We start from the raw sequence: 25,241 nt of genomic DNA on the forward strand, positions 1-25,241 counted from the left end.
CACAGAGAGCTGGGCAGATCACAGAGATAGCACAAAGACAAACAGTTCATCATTCAAACGCCACACACAAAACAACACATGTTACAGGCAAAGAGAACAACCTTCAGGCTGCAGATCTGTGCCCTGGCAGGGCTAAAGGACACACAAGTCCCTGAGGGCAGCACAAAGGACCAATCCAATCAATATCCAACTACAGGTGAGGAAGACAAAGAGGTGCCACGCTTGACAGGGACTGGGATACTGGGATACAGACTAACACAGAAACATCTCTGGTCAAACCATCTACAGCAGCAGCACAGCCTAAGCAGCATGGGCTACATCCCAGGAAGAACTGGAGATGGTACAGAGACTGGCACTGGGAAGACACTGATCCCCAAAAACTCATCTGAAACAGAGCAGATGTAAGCACATACACATCGATTTGGGCACAGGGAGAAGCAAAGTGTCCTCAGCTCCCAGCACAGCAAAAGAGACATTAGTTAAAACTACAAGGGTAGAATACAAATTAATTCAAAATTGGCAAAACATTTTATTTTCAGTGATGTCACCAAGGAGCAAAAAACTGCAAAGTCAGAGGACAGCTTAGCCATGTATCTGGTAATGAGTTGTATCTATGACAAAGAAAATTAAGTGAAGTTAAACACATCTTTCAGAACAAGCTATTCTGCAGCTATGAAAGCTTTGGAGGGAGTATATGTCCTGGCTATCTGCTGAGAGGTTTCTTACTATCTCATCTGAAGTACCTAGCATGGCACACTGTTTAAGACAGTAAAGGTTGTCTAAGGATGAAACCAGTAAGGCCACTTCATCATCCCTTCTATCTTTGAAGATCTCCAGAAGGTCTACAGTCTACTTACTCTGCCTACATGAAGAGCTCATTCAAACCAAAAATCCCAGGGCCCAAACCAAAAATCCCATGTGTAAGGTAAGTTTTTGAAGAACTAATATGACCACTGATGAAGAATGCTCCTTTGCTCCACCTTCCTAATTATCAGGAACAAGACAAAACATAATGGAAGAAACCCCTGAAACACATCTCATTGGACTCATCACTAATTTCATCCTTAGTAAGACCTCAACAGCTCAAGAAAAATAGGCTGCCAAGACAAACAAACAGCAAATGCAGCAGCCAGGCCATCCCTTTAGTAGGAGACATGATAGAGAAAAGGTTAATACATGGGGTTTTTTTTTGTTTTGGTTTTGGTTTTTTTTTTGTTTTGTTTTGGTTTTTTTTGGGGTTTTTTTTGCATTTAATTCAAGAAGAGGGTATAATTCCATGAAAGCAAACAGCAGTACATTTGAAACTGAAGGCAGGGAACATTTTATTCCAGTGGGAAGAGCTGGCAGGGGAACTTCATTTTGCTTGGCCATGGCATCATCACTGTTAAAGAAAGGATTGGACATTTTTAAGGAACAGAACATTCACAACTACAGAGTGATTGCAAAAATGTGTTGCAAGCACTGTAACTTAGGGAGTAAAAAGATAATGGGGGTTCGGACAGCAGCTCCTGTAGAGGCAGAATCATTAAGACCCAGCAAAATGGTAAAACTAATTTAACAAAAGAAATGCTAATGTTCAGCTTCACCTCTGTGCCTCTAACATGCTTTGTGGGGCCTTTAAAGTAAACTAAAAACTATCAGCAGGGCTGTGAAGCTATGTGCTTTGTTTCAGGTCAACCTTAGGTATGTCTGAATCAAGGCAGAGGATCCAGGGGCAGTTTGTGCTCTGGGAGGGAAGAAACCCACATCCTGGAGAACTGCTGGGTACAACATATTCTGCTGATACCAGCTTTGTAAGGTATTATACTGAGTTTAAAACTACAGCTCCACTGCATAAAGAAAGTTAAAAGGGAGGGAAAATCCAGCACTTAGTCTTTCTTTACCCATCAAAGCAGCGCATTCAGAATTATGCTGAAGACATCACTCTAACAGGCTGAACAGCTAAAAGCCAGACAGTTATAGTAGCAGTAAGAGAGCCCTGGGGACTTGCTTTTAGAATTTCAGAGGGACTGGGAGACACCCACGGGGTTTCCATCAATGCCCCACTCAGCAGCCTGTGAAAGCAGGATGCAATGTGTGGGCATCCCAAGCTGGCAGGACTTGGGGCCCAGCTGTTGGATGGTTCTGACACTTGGGGACAACAGACAGGTGAGGATGAGAGGTGTGTTCTCGGATTCTAACCCTACTAGCCCTCCTGTTTCTGAAGAACGGAGAGCCCACAGCCTGAAAGCACTGGTGCTCCCCTTCTGCACATTCATGGCTGGCCACGGCCACTAGAGGCCACTTGCCCCTTACTCTGTGCCACCTCTGGAGCAAGGCAGGATGGACACCTACCGGGATCCTGCCTGGCGTTCCTACCACCCTCAACAGATGGAGTTCAGAGAAGAGCAAAATTTTGCCAGTGGGCCAGAGGGATTGATTTATAAGGAAAGGTTAGGAGCTAATTTTGTCTAGCACAATATGGGATGACTAAGATGGGGAGGGGACAAGCCAGCAGTCTGGAAAGATCTCAAGGGTATAAAACACAATTAAAGATTTTTATTTATTTTTTTTGGTCAGCCAGCCCTTCATAAAGAGACTTAAGAATGGGTTAAAATTTAGAATGAAACTTAAAAGGAGTATCAGGGAGAATTCTCCTAATAAGCAGGATGCTGAAGTGCTCAGCCTGCTGGCATCACTGCCTTGGTTGCCATAAGAAGAGCACAAGACAAAATGGGAAACTAAAAGAACAAACCACTAAATAAAAGCAAATGACTGATACCTTCATCCTACTGTATCTCCTGGTTATGGGGAATACGTGATTCAGCATTCCCGCTAGAAGTAATTTTCAGTAATAGAACCATCATGCCAGCAGGCCAGATTCGAAGGGAGGCCAGGAAAACCCACAGCCTGCCAACCTGTGTGCACTCACACATCCCTGCTCTCTCCACAAGCACATCAGTAAACAGAACTGGCTCACAGGAATCACCATACCTTGTACTGACCATCGTACTCACCATCTAAGCTTAACAGATTCTGAAGGAAAGTGGGCAGGCATGTCCCTGCAATGCTGGCAGCTACAGCATCTCCCACATGTTGAACAGAGGGACTCCAGATGGGCTCCCCCTCATCCCCAAAAGCTGCTCCACAAGGCCAGTGCTTCCCTGCTTTGCTGAGGAAAACGCAATCTGGCACACCTTTGAGGGCCGAGGCGAGCAGTTCACGCTGTCCCTTTGCAATAAAGGCGAGTTGGTAACACTAGAGGCAAGGGGCTGCATGGAGACAGCCATCAGGTCCCACGTCCATCTCCACAGCCCTTCCTTAATCCCTTGGCCATCGGCTGAGAATAATTCAGCTGTGGAGTGTCTAGACTAGGAGTGGATGTTAAGATAAGGATAAAGCTACAGGGGCAAAGCTGGTTTGAGGATAGGGGAGGAGAAGGGACTCTGGCTGATAGACACAGACGGGAAGAGCTCACAAAGGAGAAGGATTAGAGGCCTTGGAAGATTTTCCTGGGAAGAAATACTGATGTGCATGTGCACGGAGAGAAGGAGCAGGAGGGGTGCTGTTGCATACATCAAAGCATTTGGATGCTACTGTGACACAGCCTCAAAGCCAAACAAAACAGGAGTGGGCTGCATAGCCCCTACCTCTCCTCTGTCATGGCCGAGGAACACACACACACCAAAATGAAACGGCAACACATAAGACAGTAAACACACAGAGTTTTCCAGCACGAAGGTTTTAACCTGTGGATCTCCCTGCCACATGGCTATATTGAAATTTGTATTATTACACAATCACTTCAGAAGGCTTAAATATTTCAATGAACCCTATACTCCACAGAACTACCCTGGATGAACCATCACAGCCATTCACTCCTGAAGCCCCGTCTGTTCCGTGACTCTCGCTCACAACAGGCCCTTCATAGGGTACCAGACGGGACGGAGCCTGCACGGTCCACAGACACATAAAGGAACACACGGAACAAAATTCACTCCAGAGCGAAGTGCAGACACCAGACAGTAACAATGAGCCACCGCTCCACTGGACGTACGGACGGCTCTGACAGACACACGCACAGGCGGGGAAGGAAAGGGACACGGACAGGCACGGGGGTCACTGCACCACGTCCGTGCCGTGCCGTGCCGTGCAAGCCCGTACGGTGCGGAGCGCGGGACCGCTCCGCGCCGCGCCGCATCCAGCCCCGAGCGCCGCGCTGCGTGCCGTGCCGTGCCTGCCCCGTGCCATGCACCGCCCCGCACCGTGCCGTGCCGTGCCGTGCCGTGCCGTGCCATGCCATGCACCGTGCCCCGCACCGGCAGCCACCCGCACCGCGCCACGCACCGTGCAGCACCGGAGCGCCCCGCAGCCGGGCTGGGGCAGGGCAGCCAGGCGGAGCTGCTGCAGCCAGGGCAGAGCAGGGACAACCCACCCGTCCCCTCCGGCCCGTACCTCGCACCGCCGGAGCAGGAGAGCCGCCCGCCGCCGCCGCGCCGCGCCCCGGCCCCGCCGCCGCGCTCCGCCCGACACGTGCCGCGCCGCGCTGGCGGCGGGCGGCGCTGCTCCCCGGCCTCCCGCCGGCCCGGCCCGCTCCGCTCCGCGCCGCCCGCCGCCGCCGCCGGGCCGCCGCCGCTTACCGGGGGGGCTGCGGGGCGGCGGCGCGGGGCGGCGGCGGGGCGGGGGCCGGGGGGCGCGGGCCCGCCGGGCGGGAGGGGGACGCTGGGGCGGGCTCCATGGCAACCGGATGTGAGCGGCGGCCGCCTCGCCCGTGCGGCGGAAGGGCGCGCCTCGGCGGCAACGCGGAAGAGCGGCGGAGCGGCGGCGGGACCGGCCGCGCCGGGCCGTGCCGAACCGGGCTGAACCGGGCCGGGCCGGGGCCGCCTCGGCCTCCCCGCTGCAGATGGCGGCGGCGGAGACGCTGGTGCGCGGCCTGGCGCGGCTGCTGCAGGACGCCGGTGAGTGGCGGCCGCCGCGGGCCTCGCCGGGCCGGGTCGTGCCGGTGCCCCGGCGTGTGGACACTCACGGCCTGGCCCGTCCTTCCCCGTTCCTGCAGGCGACCTCGTCCTGGACGGCTCCAGCACGCTGACGCTGCTCACCTCCACCCTGCAGCACCTCACGCAGGTCTTCGAGCAGCACCTGGGCTCCCGCAACCAGAACCGCGGCTTCGTGGCGCTGCCCTCGCACCCCGCCGAGACAGCCGCCATCCTCCAGGCGCAGTTCCTCTTCGACGTCCTGCAGAAGACTCACTCTCTGAAGGTCCGTGCGTACCGGGGCCGGGGTGCTGCAGGGCCGGCCAGCGCAGGTGCAGGCACAGCCGCAGAGCAGCCTCCTCTGCCCATTGCCCCCATTGCCCCGTCCAGGCTCCGCGGGTCCGGTGGCTCTCACAGGGATCTTGCGTGAAGTTCTCGCTCAGCACGATAGTCTATAGCTGCTTACCTAGGATCAGCCCTGCGACTCAGCAGAAAGTTTCTCGGGGTTAAAAACGGGGGTAGCAGGAGTTAATTATATTCTGACCTTGGTAAGGTGTTGTCATTGTTGGGCAGATTATTATTTCCTGAAGTGCTTGAGCAATTCAGGCAGTATCTGGCACCTGAGCACTGCTGAGTGCTCCCGGAGAGATGATTGACGTGCCCAAGGCAGCGGAGCCGGGGAACTCGAGCAGAGGGGTCAGATGTACACACTCTGAGGCTGCTGCTTACTTCAGCAGCCTGGGCAGTGGTTCTGGTTGATCAGTTTCACAACATGAGATATTTCTAGTTACACGTCCTCATTAATTTTAACAATAAAGGCTGTAGTAAAAAGGCTGTAATAAAGATAAAGCTGCAGATCAAGGAGTTCTTCAGAGAGGTTTTTGAAAGGTGGCATGTGTTACAATGCTGTATATGATTCTACTCAGCACTGGGATATGCTGGGAGGGTAGTAGAGGTGAAAGGAACCTGAAAGGGAAAGAGGCATTAGCAGCTGTTTTGGGTTCCACAGTGGGTCTCAGAAGGTATTGTGGCTGAGCACTAAAATCTATGGTGTCTTTAAAAACGTGTTTCCCTGTGAGAGTGGAGAGATATGAGACTGTTCTTGGGAGGATTTTTTGACAGTATAGTGAGTGGGGAGATAGGAGTGGGGCCCAGAGTCTGTGGAGAAAGATGGGTCTCCCGGCAGGAAGAGGCATGGAGGAACACTGCAATCAGGAGGATGTTATGGTGAGTGCTCCTGTTCACTAGAAAATGTGCTCTCACTGCAACAAATCTGTAAAGAAGGGAAAGCTGCCCATTGATGTCTGGTAACTGGTTTACTTGGAGAAGCTAATAATTTATATCAGCCTGGCAGATTTTTAAGACAGTGGAGGGAGAGGAGATGATCAAGATGCTCAGCAAGAATGGCATCTGAAATAAACTTAGCTAGAACTGATCATTAGAGCTTGTCAGTGGAAGCTCCCCTTACAAATGCTCTTGTTCAACATGCAGCATTAGTGCTGGCAGGCAGTGGGCAGTGATTCATTCCTGGCAGGACTGTAGCTTTGGAAGCAGTAGTGGTGATGAGGTCTCTGGATGTCTGTTCTGCACCTGATGAGTCACTTCTGTGTGAATGTATATGTAACTGGCAGAGGTGACCTTTCTGTTATACTTTGGTGTCTGCAGTTCAAGTGGTAACTACTTCATTACTCACTTTCAATAACAGCCAGAAATACTGTTCATGCACTGTCCGTAGAAAGTATAAGAATGTGGTTTTAATAAGCTGCTTTATGGTACAGGAGCACAGCCTAACTTCCCTGTGCTGAAAGGGCCTGTGTCTGTTTTGCAGAATACAAAGAGGAGGTTTGCAGGCACCTCAGTCTAACACTAATAGAGTCTTATTTGGCCTCTTGTGGTGAAATGCACATGCACACCTCCCACCAGCATGCTAGTTCCACTCAGTTGCTTGATAAACATACCTTCAGTAGTTAGTTTTGTCTTTAGTAGATTTGCTGGTTGTGGCTGATGAGCAATCCAGCTGTCAGATCTCCCAGTGGTGCTGAAAGTGGTGAAGCCATGCGAGCAGGAGAGATGAAGAGGAGCTCCCTGGACTGGCAGACCACACTTACTAACATGCCATTCTCTGTGACTTCTACTGTACTATGGATCTGGAGAGACAAGGCCACTACCAGCACTGGCAGGGAGCTTTTAAGGGATCACCCGAGCTGGAGGAACAGCCTGTTCCAGGGGCTGCAGTTGGTGCATCAGGAAGATGGCCATGCAGCACAAATCAAGCTTGACATGAGGCTTCTTTTCTCATTTCTCTAGCTCATTCATGTTCCAAACTGTGTTTTGCAATCTGCTGTGAAGATCTTCCCTTTCAAGTCCCTCCGGCATCTGGAAGTAAGTATAGATGGCAAGAGTGGTTTTGAGTCTTTCTGTTTGGGTTTTCTTGACTAGTTCTGTGATTGCAGAATGCCTCTACTCCTAAAAACTGGGTGGGCTTTTGTAGCTTCTCTAGAAGGCTAACACTAAACTGCAACACTGGTTTGGGGTAAAACTTGGATCTGCTCCTCCACCGTGATATTTTGATGTATGTTCTTACTTTTTCATCACTGCTGCAGTTGAGGTCTGTCCCTCCACACTGCCTCCGGGGACTTCGATTTGTCTATTCTCAGCTGGAATCTCTCACCTGTTGCAAATGTATCAGTACACTGGAGGTAAGTGTCTCTACGCAGCTGCTGGAGTAAATTGCAAGAGAAAGGCTGTCTTGATCCCACAGCTCTTCACACAGGGAAGATGTAGGATATGGTGTTATCCCTTTTATTCATTCATGTTGTGTATGGCTTCATCTCCCTTCCCTGTTCTGGGCTCCTAGTCCTCTCTCAAGCACTGTTGAAGTATTCCCTGCTTGCAAGCACATCTGCTCTATAGTATTCTTTTAGCTTCTTGAGAATTTCTGGCTCTAGACAACATTTGTGTCAGCTAAGACAACTCTGTGTATCTGGCTGTTTTCACATTCAAGGCCTGCAGGTCATCACAGTTTATTTCACTGTACCTCAGCAGCCTGTTTAGAGCTTATTGACAGAGGAAATGCTGTGCCCCAATGTCTTAACTGCACTGCTGCCCTGCACATTTATGAGACATGAAGGCAAGCTCCAGCCATGGAGAACTAAGTAGCATGGGCTGTGCTGGCCACAGGGCTCTGGGCTTCTCTCTGGGAGGTAGAAGCAGGTCAGGATGCAAATGTGTATCTTGTTTTTGTTTGAGGGAGGTCTGAAAATGACTTTATTAACATGAGTCTTTGTGCTCAGTGTTCTGAGCCTAAGAAATCTAACAGATTAGGTTAACCTCTGCCACTTCAGTGTAGGAAACAAAAGCATCTCCCCTTCTTTCTAAATATCTGGCCGTGGGATTCCCACCACCTCCAAATACTTGAATTAGGGACATAAAAGTCACTGCCTCTCTAAGCAAGACAAGGTCTGTAAAGCACAATATGTCAGCCACCTTCTAGACTGTTCTCTTATGTTCATCTGCTAGCACTCACCGAGGAATGTCTCCTCTCTTCTTCCTAGGAAATAATTTCAGCATGTGGTGGAGATCTGAGCTGTGCTCTCCCATGGTTGGAACTGCAGACTATGAACTTCAGCTATAATTCAATTACTACCTTGGATGACTCACTGGTGAGTGGTGCATCATTCCTGCATGGCTGAGGAGAAGAGAGGAGATGATCACAGCCAAGAGCCAGGCCCTCTGTTACTGATGCTGCTAGGTCTGGGTGGGAGGAAATGGGCAGTGTTAATTTTGCTCTCCCAGCAGGAGAGGCTTTTCATGCTATAACAGAGACAGCTGTAGGATCTGATCTAATGTCCTTTTGTCCCTCAGCAATTACTGAATGCTCTGAGGGTCTTGGATTTGAGTCACAACAAGATCCAGGATTGTGAGCACTATTTAACGGTGAGTAGTTTGGGCTGACCAGCAGAATGTCCTCCTGTGCTAAAATACTGTAATCATTGACATCACGTTCCTACTAGGTGAGGTATAATGAAAGAAATCACAGATATGGTGTGGCTTAGAGCTAGTGCTTGCATCCTGAAAACCCTTGTCCTGTATGTACAATCTGAGTGACACTGAGGCAGAGAAGGTTCCTCACCTCTAAGACAAGGAGTTAGCTCTGTTTGTCACTTGGCAGTCCAGCATGGCCGAGTGGTAAATGCACTGAAACACACAGGGTACTCTGTGTACAGCCCCTCACAGGGTGGGCACTCCACTGTGGCCAAGACTGCTGTAATCTGTGCAGCAAGTGAGAGTTATGTAGCCAGGCATAGAGCTGTAGAAGCTTACTGTTTGGTTTGTTCGAACTGCCAGTAGCACTTACTTCCTACTCTCAGAAACCAGTCACTCTAGAAAAGGGGCAGTCCATCACAAAGGCACATGTTTTTCTGGGAAATGGCAATGAAATCCATGCTTTGCTGGGCTAGATCTGCTTCTTTGAAGCAAAGCAATGAAACAGCTTTTCATGGAGTTGGTGAGGCTCACAAGGTATCATTCCCCATCATCTTTACAAAGGTAAGAAAGGGTTTCTTTTGGTAGTTCACTCCTTTGGCTGAGTGAGGCAGGATGTCTGGTCCTTTCCATTGAGCTCCATTGAAATTGGCGAGGAAAGAGAAAGGTGCTCCTGACCAATTGTGTAAAGCAGTTAGATGATGCTGAGCACCCCTAAACAAACCACTCTCAATGTGAACATTGAACTCTTCGTGCAGAAACAGTCTTAAGAAATTCACTTGTTGGTTGACCTTGTTGGGATGAAAAAAATGGTAGAAGCTAGTGCCCTGTCTTGAGTTCAGGGCCAGGCTTTGAGATAAGGTCCCAATTGATCCAATGCTGCTCTTCTCTCTGAACAGACCCTTACAGAGCTAGAATACCTCAATCTGGCATACAACTTCCTGTCCAAGGTGCCAAACCTTGGCATCTTCAGCCGATCCAAGCTGGTGACTCTGATCCTGCGCAACAATGAGCTCGACAGCATTAATGGTGAGCCCACAAGGGAGGAGCATTTCTGAGTTTGAAGCCTTCCTGTCATCCTTGAGAACAAACAGAACTTGAAATCTTGGACTTAACTATTCTTTCTAGTGTTCAGTTTTGAGGGAAGTTCCTAAATTATGTCTTCTAGCATGCTAATGGTTTCTTGCTGTGTTTACAGGGGTGGAACATCTTGTGAATCTGCAGCACCTGGATGTGGCCTATAACCTGCTGCTGAACCATGCCCAGCTGGCACCATTGTCCACTCTGCACTATTTAAAAAAAGTAAGTATAAAGCCTGATGGGTTGGTAGAGTAGGGATTTCATGGTCAGGGTGTGCAAGATGGAGACTTTGTGATAACCAGAGATTTTTGACAGAAAAGTTCAACTCTTGAGCATTTTGTTTTATTGCAGGAAACTGATGGGAGAGCCTTAGATAGACACCTGTTTCAGCCTTCATTTTCAGTGACCCTTCCTCAAGCTAGCCTTTTCTCATATATTCATCCCTAATTCCTTGCTTGTCCTTTCTGATTTGAACACTGTCGAGTTCAGTGAAGATCCTCCCATAATCCTGTTGTGGATTTGTGTGTTCAGAGAAGTCTGAAGGAGCATGGCAGTCACTATAGTGCTTGTGAAAGAAGATCATAGAATCAGAGAGTGGTTTCAGTTGGTAGGAACCTTAAAGGTGTAGTTCCAGCCCTCCTGCCATGGGCAGGAACACACCGCCCACTAGACCAGGTTGCTCAAAGCCATATCCAATCTGGCCTTGAACACCCCCAGGGATGTGGTATCTACAGCTTCTCTGGGCCTGCAAAGGACTGTTCTTTCAACACTTCTCAGAGTCAGTACTGAAAAAGCTTATAATGATTTAGGTCATGAGTAGGAGGTACTTTAATCTTCTTCTCTATTTGCTGAACTAATTTCAGAAAGCATTGTAAAATCCTAGTCCTCTCCTGGCTTGATAACTGTTCCACTGCAAGGATATTTCTTGAAGCAGAGAATAAAGACTGGAGCCTGCAGGCAGGATAGACTGAGGTAGAGAATGTTGCTTCTAGTAACAGCTTGTCTGTTTCTCTCACCCAGCTGCATTTGGAGGGAAACCCAATATGGTTCCATCAAAATCACCGATCTGCAGCCCTTGTCCATGTGTCTCCCAGGGCAGCCTTCTCCAATGTGAGTATTAACCACCTACCTTCTGCCCCTGCTGTTGAAGGCATAGGGTGTTCTAACACTCAGGGGCAAATGGGAGAAAAGATACTTGGAGATTTATTTCAGCTGTGTTACAGTGGTGATTGTTTTGTGGTTGCTTTTTTTTTTTTTTTTTTTTTTCTTTTTTACCTGCAGTAGAGTAGTTTAACCTTAAATTTTTACATGATGTGGTGGCCAGCACAGATTTGAATACTGATTTCGGTTTACACCACCTCAGATCTTAATATGTCTTCACTGTCTACTTCTTCAGTTTTGCTCACTGATGTAAGTAACTCTGTTCCTGCTAGACAGTACTGATGTAGCTGGACTGTGCAAAGAAGGAACTCACAGTCTTGGCCCTCCTTACCTAAGTATGCACTGCTTTGGCAGCCATGACCACCCCTTTGCCTCTTTCACTCTGCTCTCAGCCGGGTGTCATCACTGCTCCCTTACACTCCAGTGCTTAGGTCAGTTCTTGGTAATCCAATTTCAAATAAAGGCAAAGCCAGTATTCTGGCAATTTAGCAAAATAAACTTATTTGCTAAGGGTCAAAGGTGTTCCAGAGCTGGTCTGCCCTTCATATTAGTGGCAAATGGCTGGATCTATTGTCTTCAAACTGCATCTTGGAAAAAGCTTTCACTAAGCTCAAGTTACTGGAAGCTATGTGGAATCAGGCTAGAAGTAGGATACAGGCTTTGAGGTGAAAGTGAGTACCTTTCAAAACAATTTGAGTTGCTGTAGAATAATCTATTGTACCTCTTCCGTGAACTGACTTGGAAACATTTCTGGAAGTTATAAAGTCTGTAAACAGGAAAACCACAACAGTCCCTTCTGGCCTTATGTGCTACTAGGTCAGGTAGCTACAACTAAAGGAGTGGTGGATAGGCAGGAACAGGGTTGTTTCTTTGCAGTTTTTTTGCCAGGGATCCCAACCCTAGGGTGGCCTGAAGGGAAGTAGGAGTCAGCAGAAGTTGTCCTGAGTATGTGCCAGCCAAATGGAATCTGACTGCAAATGGGTCTCTAATTACAGTTCTTCTTGGACGGGGAGCCACTCTCTTCCTCAGACTTAATGGTAAGTATAATTGTTAAAAACTGATCTTACTGGCTTTGGGACTGGCAACTCTGGCAGGTTTTTGCATTGTCATGTGTCCTATTAAATCTTTATGGGCTACTTTGACACAGATCATTTTGTCTCAGTTCGTGCTGATTCCTAATAATTGTTGGAACTGGCCAGTGTAATTTATTCTGGTTTATGTAGCCCTGCAGGACTTGGAGCCTTGCCTGTTTCCTCTTCAGGTATTGCATGGTATTTGACTCTTGAACTACATGTCAGCAAAATAGTTACCAGTTTCCCATCTGCTATTTTAAAGAAAGGCAGAGATTGAGTTAAATCAGAGTGGTTGTGATAAACAGTCCAATCAACCAGGCAGGATCTGTTGACAGTACTTTGACAGGTGGTGGAAGCTTGGGGTGAGGAGCAGGAAAGCTGTCAGCCTGAGTTGTGGCTTGGTTACTTTGTGTACCCTTTGCACTCAGCAATACTCTGTTCTTGCTTTAGCATCTCCCAAGACTTGTGCAAAGTGTGTCCCAGTCCATCCACACCTCTACCTCAGAGAAGACTGCACTGGACCGCAGTGCGCTGGAGAGCTCCTGTGCTGCAGACTTCAGCGACAGTCAGTCCCCGTCAGAGAATGTGGCCGTCAGGATCCCTCGAAAGAAAAGCAAGGTCTGGGACTGACATAGCTTCTTAGCTGTATAGCTGGCATGTTGAGTGAAGGGGATGTTTTGATGTGAAAGCCTCCTGCAGTGAGATGTGGTCTGGTACTGACTGCGTGGTTAGTGAGCCTCTGCACTGCTGTGTGTTAGGAAGGGGCTTTAATATCAATCTTCATACCCTGACAAGTGTATCATGGTGTGTCTCTACACTGTAACAGCTATACATCCTTCAGCTTGGCGGAGCCCCTCATCAGGTGCAGTTTTCATTGTTCTAGTTTCTTACAACTGCTTTTATTCCGTTTTTTTCCAGGGAAAAGTCAAAGTGCGCAGGGCAAGTATTTCAGAGCCAAGTGACACGGAACACGAACCCCAGGCATTATCTCTCTCTGCTGGTGAGGCTTGTCATCTTCCTTAATAACATATAAGCTAAACTGCCCACAATAAGAGTGGTGCTCTGGCCTGGTGGCTACTTTCTTACTTCCCAAGTTTTCTCTCTGCAGGTCTGGTCCTGGAGCATCAGGAGGAGATGAAGCGCTTGGCCAGCTTCAGAGATCGCTTTGGTGCTGACTGGCTGCAGTACAAGAGACACCTGGAGGAGTATGACCAAGGGCCCGTCATGTCCCGCAGCCGTTCTGCTGATGAGATCACAGACAGGCCTGCTGTCATGGACTTGCAGAACGAGAGCTCTGACCCAGAGCAAGAAAAGCCCCAAATATCCCAGGAAGGATCCTCTCCTCCTTTGGATGACACTGTAAAGGAGGAAAAATCTGAAGTACAGCTGGATGAGCCTATGGAAGGAGAACAGAGAGAAGAAGAGGAGGCAGATGAGCTAATGCTTGGAGAGGAAGAAGAGGAGAAGGTAGAAGGTAAACAGGTCCTTTCACTGCTGGGTTTAAGTGCCTGGATGACAATAAAATAGATTAATCAAATGTGATTTATTTCTGAAGCTGTTTTGTGGGAATGCTAAGGATCTTGGTGCAGCAGGACTGAAGGTCTGCTGAATGTACTGACCTATATTGTCTCTTGTTTGGCAGTGGACCTGTGCCAGCCAGTGCTGGTAAGCCAAATAGAAGGTGAAGGGGATCCAGAGCCAGACTGGATCTTCCTGCGAGTCACAGCTAAGCATGTGATTGAGGTGGAACTGAAGGCTGCCAGAGTCCTCCACAAGCTGGAGCTGAAATGCCTGAAGAATGTGGAGATCTCTGAGTTGACCTGGAAGAGGATGGTGAGTTGTACTTCTCTGTGTATGGCAGCATTCTAGATTTGGGCTCCTGTTGAGAACCCTACAGGTCTTTTCCTAGCTCCTGCAAAGCCTAATTGAGCATCTCTTCAACTCAATGCATGTGTATCTAATGGCATCTGTATTGCTTAGACTACCTGCAGTAATGCAGCAGAAGCCAGCATCAAATCTATTCCAGAGCTGGAATTTGAAGACAATGGCTGGACTTGTTCCAGTGTGGAGGAATGCGAGAGTTCTCAAGAGGGTCTTAAATGAAATGGAGATCTCCTTCCCATCCATTCCTGGCCTTGGAGGACTCTTTGTTGATTGCATTGTTTCTAGAGCAGCACAGAGCCTAGTGTGATGTTTAAAAAGCTTCTGCCAGCTCAGTAGGCAGTTTGCCATCTGCTCTAGGTGCACACTTTAGCATTACCAGCCCTTTTTGGCTTTTGTGGTTCTTTAGAAAGGGAGTTTAGACATCTTTTTCCTTGTGGTAGGATTTTTACATTCAGTCTCTATAAAGACATGTTCACAGGTTTCTCTAGTACTGTTTTTGGTAAAAGTTCTAACTCATTTTTAAACTTGTGCCTTTTTGAATGTTTGTGGCTTGATATTGTTCTGAAATACCTTCATGAAAAGGTCTCTTGTTTGAAAGTTACTGTTGTAAGTTTCAAATGCTCGTGCAATTTTTCAAGCACTCAGTGCAAGTGTTGTCAGCACTCATTAGCTTTATATTAGTTTATTTATTTCTCATTTTACCAGACTCCCAAATGCTTTCAGCTGTGGAGGGATGCTTAGGACGCACTGAATTAAGTGCTTCTATGGCCATGTTTCAACTGTTTGCAAGCAAATGTAGTCTGTGAAAGCTTCTCCCTCCTTGTAGAACGGGTGTTTTCTGTCTCCTGCAGGACCTGGAGCGGGTTTTCCCTGTCCTCACGTTGCACTTCAGCTACATTCGCAAGGACCGGCAGAAGCGCAAATACGTGGTGCTTGACGACTGCCCGGAGCAGTGTCTGCAGGTGGGGGAGGCTTGGGGAGGGGGCAGTGTTCTTGCAAGGCACTGAATTCTTCCAGCCAGTGTAGGGTTGCTGTTCTCAGAGCACATGAGCACCTGCTGCCCAAGTCTGGCTTGTTGGGATTTCTTCTTCTGCACAGATGACCTGTGGAGGGCCCTGTGAGCATGGCCATGGGCAGTGGAGCTTCTGTAGCATAAATGGGGCTCTCAAGGAGAGAGTCTTGCAGTTCTCTCCCTCTTGGGATGAAAAGTTGTCAAGCCAATGATCATTACTTGTGCATGTGAATGTAATGTTTTGTGGGTGCTGACTGATGGGCTGGCCTGTGCTGGGTCCTCTGGACAGTGAATGCCAGTGCTATGTCCACACAGCTGCTGTAGGAACTCTGGTCTCTAATCCAATCATTTTCCCAAGGCATAATACATTTGAACAAGTTATTAGAGGGAAGACACAAGTACATGGGACGTTTGAGATCAGAGTTCCAGAGAGAGCCTATCAGTATGTAGCTATCAGGTACAGACCTGCAAAAACAGGTTGTCTTGGTCTTCTCCCGTGAAGCTCCATGCCCTTGGCAAGTCTTGCACAGCTGGAAAATGTTCTTGCACCCCTTACTCTCTGAAATACTGTATTGAGGCATGTGAAAAGACTTGCTTGTGTCAGAAGCTTGATTTTATTAGGACAGTCATAGCTACCTGACAGCATCATTTTCCCTGTGCTGCTACTTTTAGAGTATCCTTGAAGTGTTGTCCCCTGCTGTTGAGGAGAATCGGCGAAATCAGGACCAAGAAAAAGGATCCATGAAACTCCAGTGCCTGAAATGCAAGCAGGAGTTTTCACAGTCCCTGGCTCCCTGGCATCAAGGTTCCTATCCTTCAGAGCTTGGAGACACAAAAATCCTGGAGACTCTAGTTGCCTCAGGTCAAGGTAGGCTGTAGTGCCCAGGAGAAGGATGTTTGCTAATTAATGCTCAGGCAGATTTCCAGAGTGGCAGCTGTGTTGCAGAGCATGGAATGTATTTGACATGATTGGCTGTATTGGAATTTAAAACCTATTGTGGGATGGACTCTCACTGGCCTGCTTGGACTGGGAAGAGCCTGCCTTGTTTCCTAGCAGGAATAAGGCACTGGTTTAAGGTTAAGCAAACAGCACTCCTGTTCTGGGTTGCCTGGGGAAACACAAGGGTGCTGAAAACTGAAGTCTGGGAGGGGACTTAAAGGTCATGTAGTCAGTTCTGTCACAGAGACTTTATTTATTCTAAAGAGCTTTTGCTAACGGAAGCTTCCAGGGAATCTGCATCAGTATTTCAGGTAAAACTTTGGCTGTTAGACATCAGAAAAACAATCAAAACCCTTATCTAAGTCTTCCTGTCTGTGGTCTTAAGCCCACTCCTGCTGCCACTTTGGAGGAACAATTTATTCCTTTCTTTGTACTTGAGGGCCATTGTTCTACCCTGGCAACTTTTCCTGGTTTCTGTCCTCTAGACTAAATAAGCTCAAGTCTCTAGATAATTTACTTGTCAGTCATATCTCATTCATTCAGTTTCTTGCTGGTCTTTGTACTTTTTCCCAATTTGTATACATTTTTCTTTGGCTGTTTAAAACTTGATGTGGTACTTCAGCTGAGATGTGGCTAGTCTTGAATAGGCATCTTCTGATTGCTGTGTTTTTCAAAGCTTAGTTTATATTTGAAGTGGGGAGTGCCTTAGCTGAGAAGATGCTGTTTGACAACATATCCTGGGATTGAAGTACTGCAGTGAACACAGAAGTGCTGTCCTGGCTGCAGCACTTTTCTCCAACCCAGGACACTTTCTTCTTCCTGCCAGAGTAATGGGAGTTCCATGATCCTGCTGGAGTCTGTTCTGGTGTGGGTGAAGGGAGCAACAGGAATCAGGGTCAGAAGGGATGAGGACAGCTTGGGAAGGGATGCAGTGTGCTGGGGATGGAGGTGGCTAAGGAAGATTGGATTGACTGGTCATGAGCTTGGGTTTCAGAGGCTGTATGAGTACTTGCAGATGTGAAGTGGAGGAAAGTCATGAGCCAAGCCCTGCTACAGTTTCAGTTGCAACCAAAGTACACACTGGACACCCTAAATATTAGCAGAACTATTCCATGTGGCACTGATCCAGAATTTCTGTTTCATTTGTGAGAGGAGGTATGTAGGATATTCTTCTGAACAAGTTGCTCAACAAGCTGCTCAGGTCAGACTAACTATTCTGTACCTTGAAAAGGGAAGGTTTGGGGTTTGTAGAGGAGATGGGGGGAAGTAAAATCTTGCTGGAGAGAGCTGTTCTGGCTTTTCTTTATACCTGACAAAATGTTCCGCAGGTCCTGCAGCAGCTGGCGAGCCCATAGCCTGTCCCAGTTGTTCCAGTGACCACGTGGTCATTCTGCCTTCAGAGGAGTGCTCCAGCACACCTCTGCCGCCTGGTGCCGACAGCACGAGCGAGGACCTGTCAGACTCTGTGCTGGAGGGAGGCAGCCAGCAGGAGGGCCCAGAGGAAACGTCTGTCCTGGCCAGTGAGAGCGGGAAGTTCTACATCGGTGGGGAGGACAGCTCGGAGATAGACACCAGCAACAGCACCAGGATCCCGGAGCTGAGCACTGAGCCTGACAGCACTCTTCATCCCAGCTCCCATGGATCAGATGGTGCCTGTGGGAAGGAGCAGGGTGTGAAGAGCCAGTACTTGTCCCTCAGCCACACGGACACCAACGGGGGCAGCCTGATGGGAAGCTACCATTACACTGTTTCTCGGGGGCCCACTCCTTCCTCGCTGACTTTGAACTCTGAGTCGGAGGAAACATGGAATCTCAGTCCTTGTGAGTATGAGGAAACTGTTCAGGGCTTAGGGGTGTTGAGAGCTTGTTGTTGGTTTTATCACTGGTGCTGGGAGGGTACGCTTCCTCCTGTTTGATAGGGAAGGGGGACATGAAGTATGAGCAGCCATAAACATATGGTTCTTATGAGCAGAGATTTTCATTCCTTTCTCTGTTAAATCCTCATGCCTGAAGGTAGGAAAAGTGAATCAGCTCCTAATACCTGTTATTGCTTAGATCTGAGTAATAGGGTCTTGTTCTGGAAGATGCAGTGCTCAGTTACAGACACACTGGGTTCCTGTGGCATCCATGAGCTGCCAGCTGGAGCATTACCTTTGGAGAAGAGTATGCACAGTTTCTCTGTGTTTATTCTTGGGCTTAAGTGCAGTGTGAGGCTGGTGTGCTAGCAGGAGGTTCTGGTTTGTGGATCTACAGTTGCTTGTGCTTTCCTCACTTTTTTTGTGAGCTTCAGCTGACAAAACCTGTCCAAGAGATTGCATGCTGGCTGTGTGAGGGCTGTCATGCAAGATAGGAGGTCTACAAATGATTTTTCTGAAGGACATTGGATTTCTGATGTAGCAGACTGTCTTTGCCTGGGTATCAGCTTGTGATTTACAGAATAACAAGTTGGAAAGGAGCTGTGGAGGTTACCTGGTCTAGCCCAGCAAGTGACTCTACTGCAGCTGAATGCAGTTCTGATTTGCAGACTATTTGTTTCTTGATCTATAGAGGTCTCCCCCAGTCCTTCAGGACTGCCGTGCTTCAGAAGAGGAGTCAGTGTAGAATCACAGTTTTAAGGTTGCTATGTTCAGTCTCATACAGTTGAAGTATGAGAAATAAAGCAGTCTCTTCTGGGGTCAAATTACAAGATCCCAAATTAAAACCACTATGGAAAATTCCTGCTGAGAAGTGGTTGATTAGTGTAGTATTTCTGGTGGAGAACAGGCTCTGCTGGGAAATGCAAACTCTTGGGTGGTACTGTGGCTGTTGTATAAATTATTTGGTTATACAATTTCATGACAAACCTAATTATACTCTTTAGCAGTTTTATTGGTGTCTTCCTCTGGCCCCTTTAACCTTGCTATGATCAAAGTCAGAGTTAAAACGTTGACCTAAGCTGAAATAAAAAATATCTTTCTGGCTTTGTGATAAAGAATTGCCCTCCTGCCAAATCCAGCAGCAAAGCAGTGTCCTTCTGTGACTAAACAGCCAAGCACAGTTTGAAGCTGGCTTAGACCAAAGCTTTCTATATCTGAAAAAAAAGCAAGTGTTGGAGCAATGAAGTCCTCTTTTTTATTTCCACATGGAGACCTGTGGCCTGTAAAGCCCTGTATTTGGGTCTTTATCTTGAGGAGAGACCTGATGGAAGCAGGTGTGCAGAGGGGGTGACACTGCTGCCCTGGTGCCTGTCTGCATGCCTGGGCAGTCCCTGGTCAGTGGGCAGAGGGTCACTGCTGCCCTTTGCTCTCCCCAGCTGTAAACAGCGTCCTGAACACCAGGGACTTCCGGGCAGTGGATCATCGCCTGAAGCTGTACCTGGACATGGAAGTTTTTGAGGAGAATGCTGAGGAGTTCCAGTGCTTCCTCAAGGTGAGCTCCCACAGCACCACTCCTACAACTCTTTGGCTGTCCCTCTTACCACCCTGAGAGTTCTGCACTGAGGTGGTGTCTCAGAGGCTATGGGGTGTGAAGGGAGCTGAAGAGTCTTTGAGGCTGGCCCTTCTGTGGGTGAGCTGTCAAGGGGCAGGCCAAGGCTATGACCCACCCTCTGTGTGCTCTAGGTGGTCATGGTGAAGTTTGGCCGGCAAGGAGAGTTCCTTTCAATCCTGGTTGTTTCTGATGTCAAGATTTATGTGCTGGAAGTCACCAGAGCTATCAGGTGAGGACCCTGCAGCAAGTCTGTGAGTGCTGGGTAGTGCCAGCCTGTGCTAGCCTTGCTGCCCTTACCCTGGAGGGTGGTGACATGCACAGGCTCTTCTGGCTCAGTCTGACATGGGAGAGGAGATGGGGCAGCCTGCTGCAGCTGAGGGCTGTGCTCTGTGATTAGGGGACAACCTGCAGGCTGGCTGAAGAAGAATGACTCTCACTACCTGTCTGATATTTCTCATCTGGAAGTGGGACTCTGCCACCAGAGCTTGCGAATGGAGTTTCAGAACCCAAAAACTTCCTACAATCTGCTGATCCGGAACCAAAGCTGCTGTGACCAGTTCCTGCAGACCCTGACAGGTAAGAGTAGAGCTGTAGGAGGGTGGGGGAGAGGGTGGGGGAGAGGATTTGAAAGATTTGTTCTTGGGGAACTATCAGGACAGCTGTTGTTGGATATATGTTGGAAATTATCTTCTTGACAGCTCAGAAAAAAGCTGAGAGAGAATCTCACTGGCATCATAACTTGCAACATGGCTCTGAACAGTAGAGAAGTGTCCCGAACTGTTATGTCCTGGCCTTGGGTTTGCAATAAAAGACACCTGCCTTCTCCCTCTCTTTAGATCTCATGAAAGAACTGCCTGCTAAGCACAGGAGTAAGGTGAAGGAAATCCCCACTGTGGAAATGAATCCACAACACTGGCTATGGTAAGAGCTTGTGAGAGGTTGGGATTTCAGGTGGAAAGGGATGTCTGCTTATCCAGCAGACCCTGGGAGGCAGGGTGCTGGAAACAGTGCCTGCTGCACAGAGGGTGAACAGGCAAAGGGATGTCATGGGCTGAGCCAGATGGGGCAACTTCAGCTCTTCTGGAGGAGCCTGAGCAGGATATAACAGAGGGAGAAAAAGCAGGAGGCAAAGGGCATCTTCCCTTCTTGCAAGAAGTATTTGGCTCCTGGCTTACAAGGTGGTAGTCAGAGGACCAGAGAGGGAAGACTTTGCATTAGCTGGAAGAGATGTGGGTCCTTCCCTTCCCCAAGAGGACTGGGAACAGTAGCTAGTTCATGGCAAACTGACTGGAAACAGAGTTCTTCCTTATCAGCCAACTGTTGTGTCTCTTCCAGGCCTCTGCTGGACTCCAAGACCACAGATTCTGCAACTGCAGGTGACACCTGTTTCTTCTACCTGCTGGCATACCTGATCCAAGGTACAGGAGATCTCAGTAGCCAGATGTTGTGCTGTCTGCTGTCTGCTTGTGATTTTAGTGTACAGCCTGGGGGAAAAGAGCTGTGTCCTTTGTCCAGCAGTGAAATGGGGTGGGGACATGGGTGAGGGCTCTTTTCTAGTGTTGGGTTGTGTAGGATAGCAGCATACTTCTGTACACCCAGCAAATCTCCCAGTCCTTTCTACATGGAAGTCTGGGCTCTAGGGAGCAGCTGGTCTTGCACACCAGTTTTGGTGACAACTTGAGAAGCTAGAGATTATCTGAGGGCTGGATCATTGCCCTGATATGAGGGAAAGATGAGAAGTCATAAAACCAGCTGGTTTGTATGAGTTGCTGAAAGGCTTCTTCATTTGGGAAAACAGTAGTAGGTGTTCAGAACCTGAGAGGAGGAGCCTGCTGGAGCCCTTCAAGTTTTGTTCCAGGCCTTGCTGAGGGACAAATGCATTAAACTTGGGGTTTGAGTTTTCAGTGAACAATTCCAGTGTCGTCACAGCTTGGGACACTGAAAAAAGCAACCTAGCTCTTAATCACATTCTGACCAATTTCCTAAGCTTTTATACCCCGGTCACCATTGACCATTGGGGAGGTATGAGAGTGAGGATCAGAAGGAATCTGTGGAAAGTATGTTTTTTGGTATCCTCAAGCTGAACAAATAGTATGTGGGAGGGAGAACTTTGAGGGCATTTTTCTTCTCTATAGTTTTTTTCCTCTTTTAGAGTATGATGCCCAAAACTGGACACAGTTCCAGCTGAGATCTCTTTACCAAGTAGACAGGATTAATTAAACATCCCCTCTCTGTTAGTCTACTAATTCCCAAGAGTTAGATGTGATGAGGAAAGCAACATACTGCTGCATCAGCTTGTGATCCCCTGTGACCTCAGTTTTGCTAATGGTTCCCTATTACTGTGCATCTAACTTATTCCCAAGTTCTAGTGCTTTTAATTTGCATCCGCTGAAATAGCTGGATTATATTTATGTCCCCTAATGATTATCAAAACTACTTTCCTTCCTGTCATATTTATGATGCATCACAGCTTGGTATTAAACTTTATGTGTGTGCTCTCTGTTCCATCCATCAGATATCTGCAGCCAGACAAATTCAGGCCAAAAAAGGCAACCTTTGAGCTGCAGCTGCCAAATTTTAACTAAGGAGTAGTAAAATGTTGTTTAAGAGGTCAAAGGACTCAAGTGACTCACTTGAGGGCATGGGCTGGACAAGTCTTGTTGGGCAGTGGTCTTTCATACGCATGTTCCTATAACAAGCTTGGATAAGCTGGTCAAGCCCAGCCACATTTCAGTAGTGTGGTCCCCTCTTCAGTCAGGAAGCTGGATAAGGTTGTTCACCCAAGTTACTGCTACTACACAGGATTTCCCTAGGGGAGGAATGGAGAGCAAAGCTGGTTCTGTGGTGACTCAGGCTCTCAGCAAAGCCTTTCTTATTCCCTCATATCCTTTTAGGGGCATCTGCTTTCCCTGTGACCCTGCTGAGTACCCGAAGCATGCTATTTCTGCTGGAGGAGAATCACCAGTGGCAGGTGCAGCCCTCCTTGGATGAAGACCATGAGGCAGAAATGCTTCCTAGGAGCAGCATCCAGTTGAAGGAGAAGCAGCCAATCACCAGTATTAGCAATATCATAACCTATCGCCTCTGTCCTTGTGACATCAAGCTGATGCTGTATGATGAGGTAACCAGGAGGAGGTCATGGGGTCAAGATGCTGGGGGCTGACTTTGCTCAGATCTTGTTCCTGCAAGAGTGTCTTGGGGCTGTCATCTCCCATCCTAACCTAGGGCCTTGTACCACAGAGCCGGGGGAGCACAGTGGAAAGTCAGGCAAGGGACACTCAACTGCTGGCAGCAGAGAGGGAGGAGGAGGTCACAGAGGAATTAGGAGGAGCTGGCAGCTGTGCTGGGGGATGATGGCTCAGGGCTGATCAGTGCCTGTCAGGCCACTCTGCTCATTTGCCTCCCTCCCTTTCCTCCCTGCCAGGTACTGAAGCTGGAGAGCACTTGGCACATCCGCACAGAGTGCCCTGAGCTCCTGGTAGAGCTGGTGGAGTGGATCCGTGGGCCCTGGGAGGAGATGTTCTCAATCGAGCTCCGGAAGGCTGTGTATGAGGCACTGGAGTGAGCCTGGTGACTGGAACAGGCAGGACTTGGAGTCAAGTGCTGCTGTGCCAGCAGTGGTGCACAAGTGTCTCCCTCTCCCATCTGACCTTGCTGTTCTGTGGCCTCTGCTTTCCACTCTACTCTTGCCCCTGGCCATTTCTGGTGGGTAAGAGGGGAGCACATGATGGTTCAGGCTGCACAGTCATTTATTTGCACTGGACTGGCCACTGAAAGAGAAGGTGGAGAGTGTTCCTTGTAATAGTATGTAAGGTACCCAAAGGCAGTCAGGTGCCATTTCTGGCAGATGCATTTGCTGCCTTCTTAGCTGTCTCAGGACAGCTGTCATTATATGCTGATAATTTTTTTTCCTCTCCCTCCTTGTCCATGGTTTCCCTCAAGCTACCTGTTTCTAACAGGAGCCTGATTGCACAAGGGGATGAAGCATGTTGTACACAGCCCCACAGAGAGCCCTTACCTGTCTGCCTGATGGGGCATGGCTCAGTCTGCTGCTGTAGTCTTTCACTGTCACTGGGAGGAAGGAGCCTTGAGGTTCTCAGCACAGAAATGTGTTGCTCACTGCTTAGGGGTCAGGACCTTTATGGGCACCAGCAGGTATAAGCGAGGCTTAGGCTTTTTCTGAGCAGTCCAAAAGCAAGAGTCTATTTTAACATGAGTTTTACTATTTTCTATTGTAATAAAAGCTTATATTTATTGAATTGTCATGTTTTCCTTGTTTCATCCTTTTGTAGTGCCAGAATGTCTTTCTAAGGGCTTCCATGCTAGCTTTGCTGCTGCCCCAGAGGTTCCCTAACATCTCATGGGGTTCAGGCTGTTCTTCCCTTCCTGTTCAGGGTGGGTGTGAATGGGCTGCTAGGCTGATCTTCTCCACCTTCCTGGCTTCTAAGCAGCAACAAAGGAACAAGGTTTAAACAGGATTAGACTGACACCAGGTACAGGTTGGGGTGTTCTCCTTTGACAGTTCCCTTAGGTGGGCATCCTGTGGCCTTCCAGCCCCAGCACAGTGCTCGCTGGCTGCACAGACCCTCGGAGGCTTGTCTCTCTCAGGAGCTGTGGTTGGTGTGGCTGTGGAGGTGGGAGTGCCTGCCTCTAGGTTCTTCCCTGTACGAGGCTTTACCTTGTCTCAACCTCTCCTGTACAGAGTCAAATGCAGTTCAAAATATGTTGCTGCCTGGCCAGGGCTTTCCTATGTTATAGTTTCTGCCCCTGCCCAGTGAAGAGCAAAGATAGATACTGTGTGTGGAGTTTTGATGCAGTTGGAGCTCCCTGTGAGGGTGGGCAGAAATGGACCTGTTACATTAGGGTGCTGATAGGTGGGACCTGATACCCTAAGCAGGAGCCTTTACTGATAGTACCTTTTCCCAGAACAGCATCTCTGTTTTCCTGTGAATGTTCAGTCCACAGCTTCAGGGCAAGCTAGCTGTTCAATCCTTAGTGACAAACCTGTATTTTATATCAATGTGATCTCGATTTTTATAAAGACATGCATTTGACATTCAGTGACAACACCTGATTCCTGCTTTCTTTGGATATTGAATACGGGAGCTATTCACAGTAGTCTCTATGGCATTTAAACTTTCCACATGCCCAAAGTTGGTGTCTGTGGCTTCAGTTTCTGTCATTGAGAAAACAGCAGGGACTTGGCCCCACTGCATCCTGCTGCTCCCCTGAAAAGATGCAATAAAGTTTCCCTTCCTGCTCAAACCCATCTATGCCATCCTTATAGCCTTTGGAGAGTGAGAAGTTCAGTTTCCATCCTGGATCTGAAGGCCACTCTTTCTTGGGGTCACTGTACTATTGGATGTTCTATCACTTCCAGAGGCAGTTGAGTTGCTCAAGGCCCACAGTGGTGATATTTTTATCTAGCCTTCTGTAGACTCAATTGACAAGATCTGTACTGTCTAGAGGCAGATGTCACAATCTATCCCACTTTCTCCCCTCTTCCTCAATCTGCATATGGCTGCTGCTCTCTGTTCCTTTGGGGATCTCAGATTTTAAGTGGGAGCGAGCTCAATCCTCAGCTTTGTCTGGGGAAGGACTCAGAGAGCTGGGCCAGTAAACACCAGTAGGGTTTTATCTTCATCTTTTATCTTCATCTTGCCATTTAAGGAGGTAAGTTCTGTCTTC

At 48.3% G+C, this 25,241-nt stretch overlaps 2 protein-coding genes across 3 annotated transcripts in view; one reads left to right on the plus strand and one right to left on the minus strand.

The window, feature by feature from the left end:
• SLC4A3 (solute carrier family 4 member 3) overlaps positions 1-4,515 on the minus strand; it is a 33,555-nt gene extending 29,040 nt beyond the window's left edge. The window contains exon 1 of the mRNA XM_056496141.1: positions 4,435-4,515. The gene's annotated coding sequence lies outside the window, so the exon portion shown is untranslated. The remainder of the gene's footprint in view (positions 1-4,434) is intronic.
• Positions 4,516-4,719: 204 nt separating this feature from the next.
• STK11IP (serine/threonine kinase 11 interacting protein) lies at positions 4,720-23,812 on the plus strand. 2 transcript variants are annotated; one of them, XM_056496142.1, is made up of 24 exons: positions 4,724-4,937; positions 5,036-5,238; positions 7,260-7,334; positions 7,556-7,651; positions 8,507-8,614; positions 8,817-8,888; positions 9,836-9,965; positions 10,135-10,238; positions 11,037-11,126; positions 12,173-12,214; positions 12,701-12,868; positions 13,169-13,250; positions 13,359-13,724; positions 13,893-14,083; positions 14,986-15,096; positions 15,819-16,014; positions 17,415-17,906; positions 19,378-19,493; positions 19,685-19,782; positions 19,951-20,129; positions 20,390-20,474; positions 20,889-20,971; positions 22,448-22,674; positions 22,978-23,812. In XM_056496142.1, the coding sequence occupies exons 1-24, from the start codon at positions 4,883-4,885 to the stop codon at positions 23,116-23,118; spliced, it is 3,510 nt and encodes a 1,169-aa protein (XP_056352117.1). In that variant the 5' UTR covers positions 4,724-4,882; the 3' UTR covers positions 23,119-23,812. The 2 variants fall into 2 exon arrangements, with proteins under 2 accessions (XP_056352118.1, XP_056352117.1); XM_056496143.1 differs by lacking the exons at positions 20,889-20,971; positions 22,448-22,674; positions 22,978-23,812 and having other exon boundaries at positions 4,720-4,937; positions 20,019-20,129.
• The last annotated feature ends 1,429 nt before the right edge of the window (positions 23,813-25,241 follow it).

Source organism: Oenanthe melanoleuca, chromosome 7 (assembly GCF_029582105.1).
Source record: "Oenanthe melanoleuca isolate GR-GAL-2019-014 chromosome 7, OMel1.0, whole genome shotgun sequence".
Lineage (NCBI taxonomy): Eukaryota > Metazoa > Chordata > Aves > Passeriformes > Muscicapidae > Oenanthe > Oenanthe melanoleuca.

Coding starts and splice junctions, on each gene's coding strand:
- STK11IP (XM_056496142.1), top strand. CDS start 4,883: ATGGCGGCGGCGGAGACGCTGGTGCGCGGCCTGGCGCGGCTGCTGCAG. Junction 14,084..14,985: donor AGTTGACCTGGAAGAGGATG/GTGAGTTGTACT, acceptor TGTCTCCTGCAG/GACCTGGAGCGGGTTTTCCC. Junction 20,972..22,447: donor GCTGGCATACCTGATCCAAG/GTACAGGAGATC, acceptor ATATCCTTTTAG/GGGCATCTGCTTTCCCTGTG.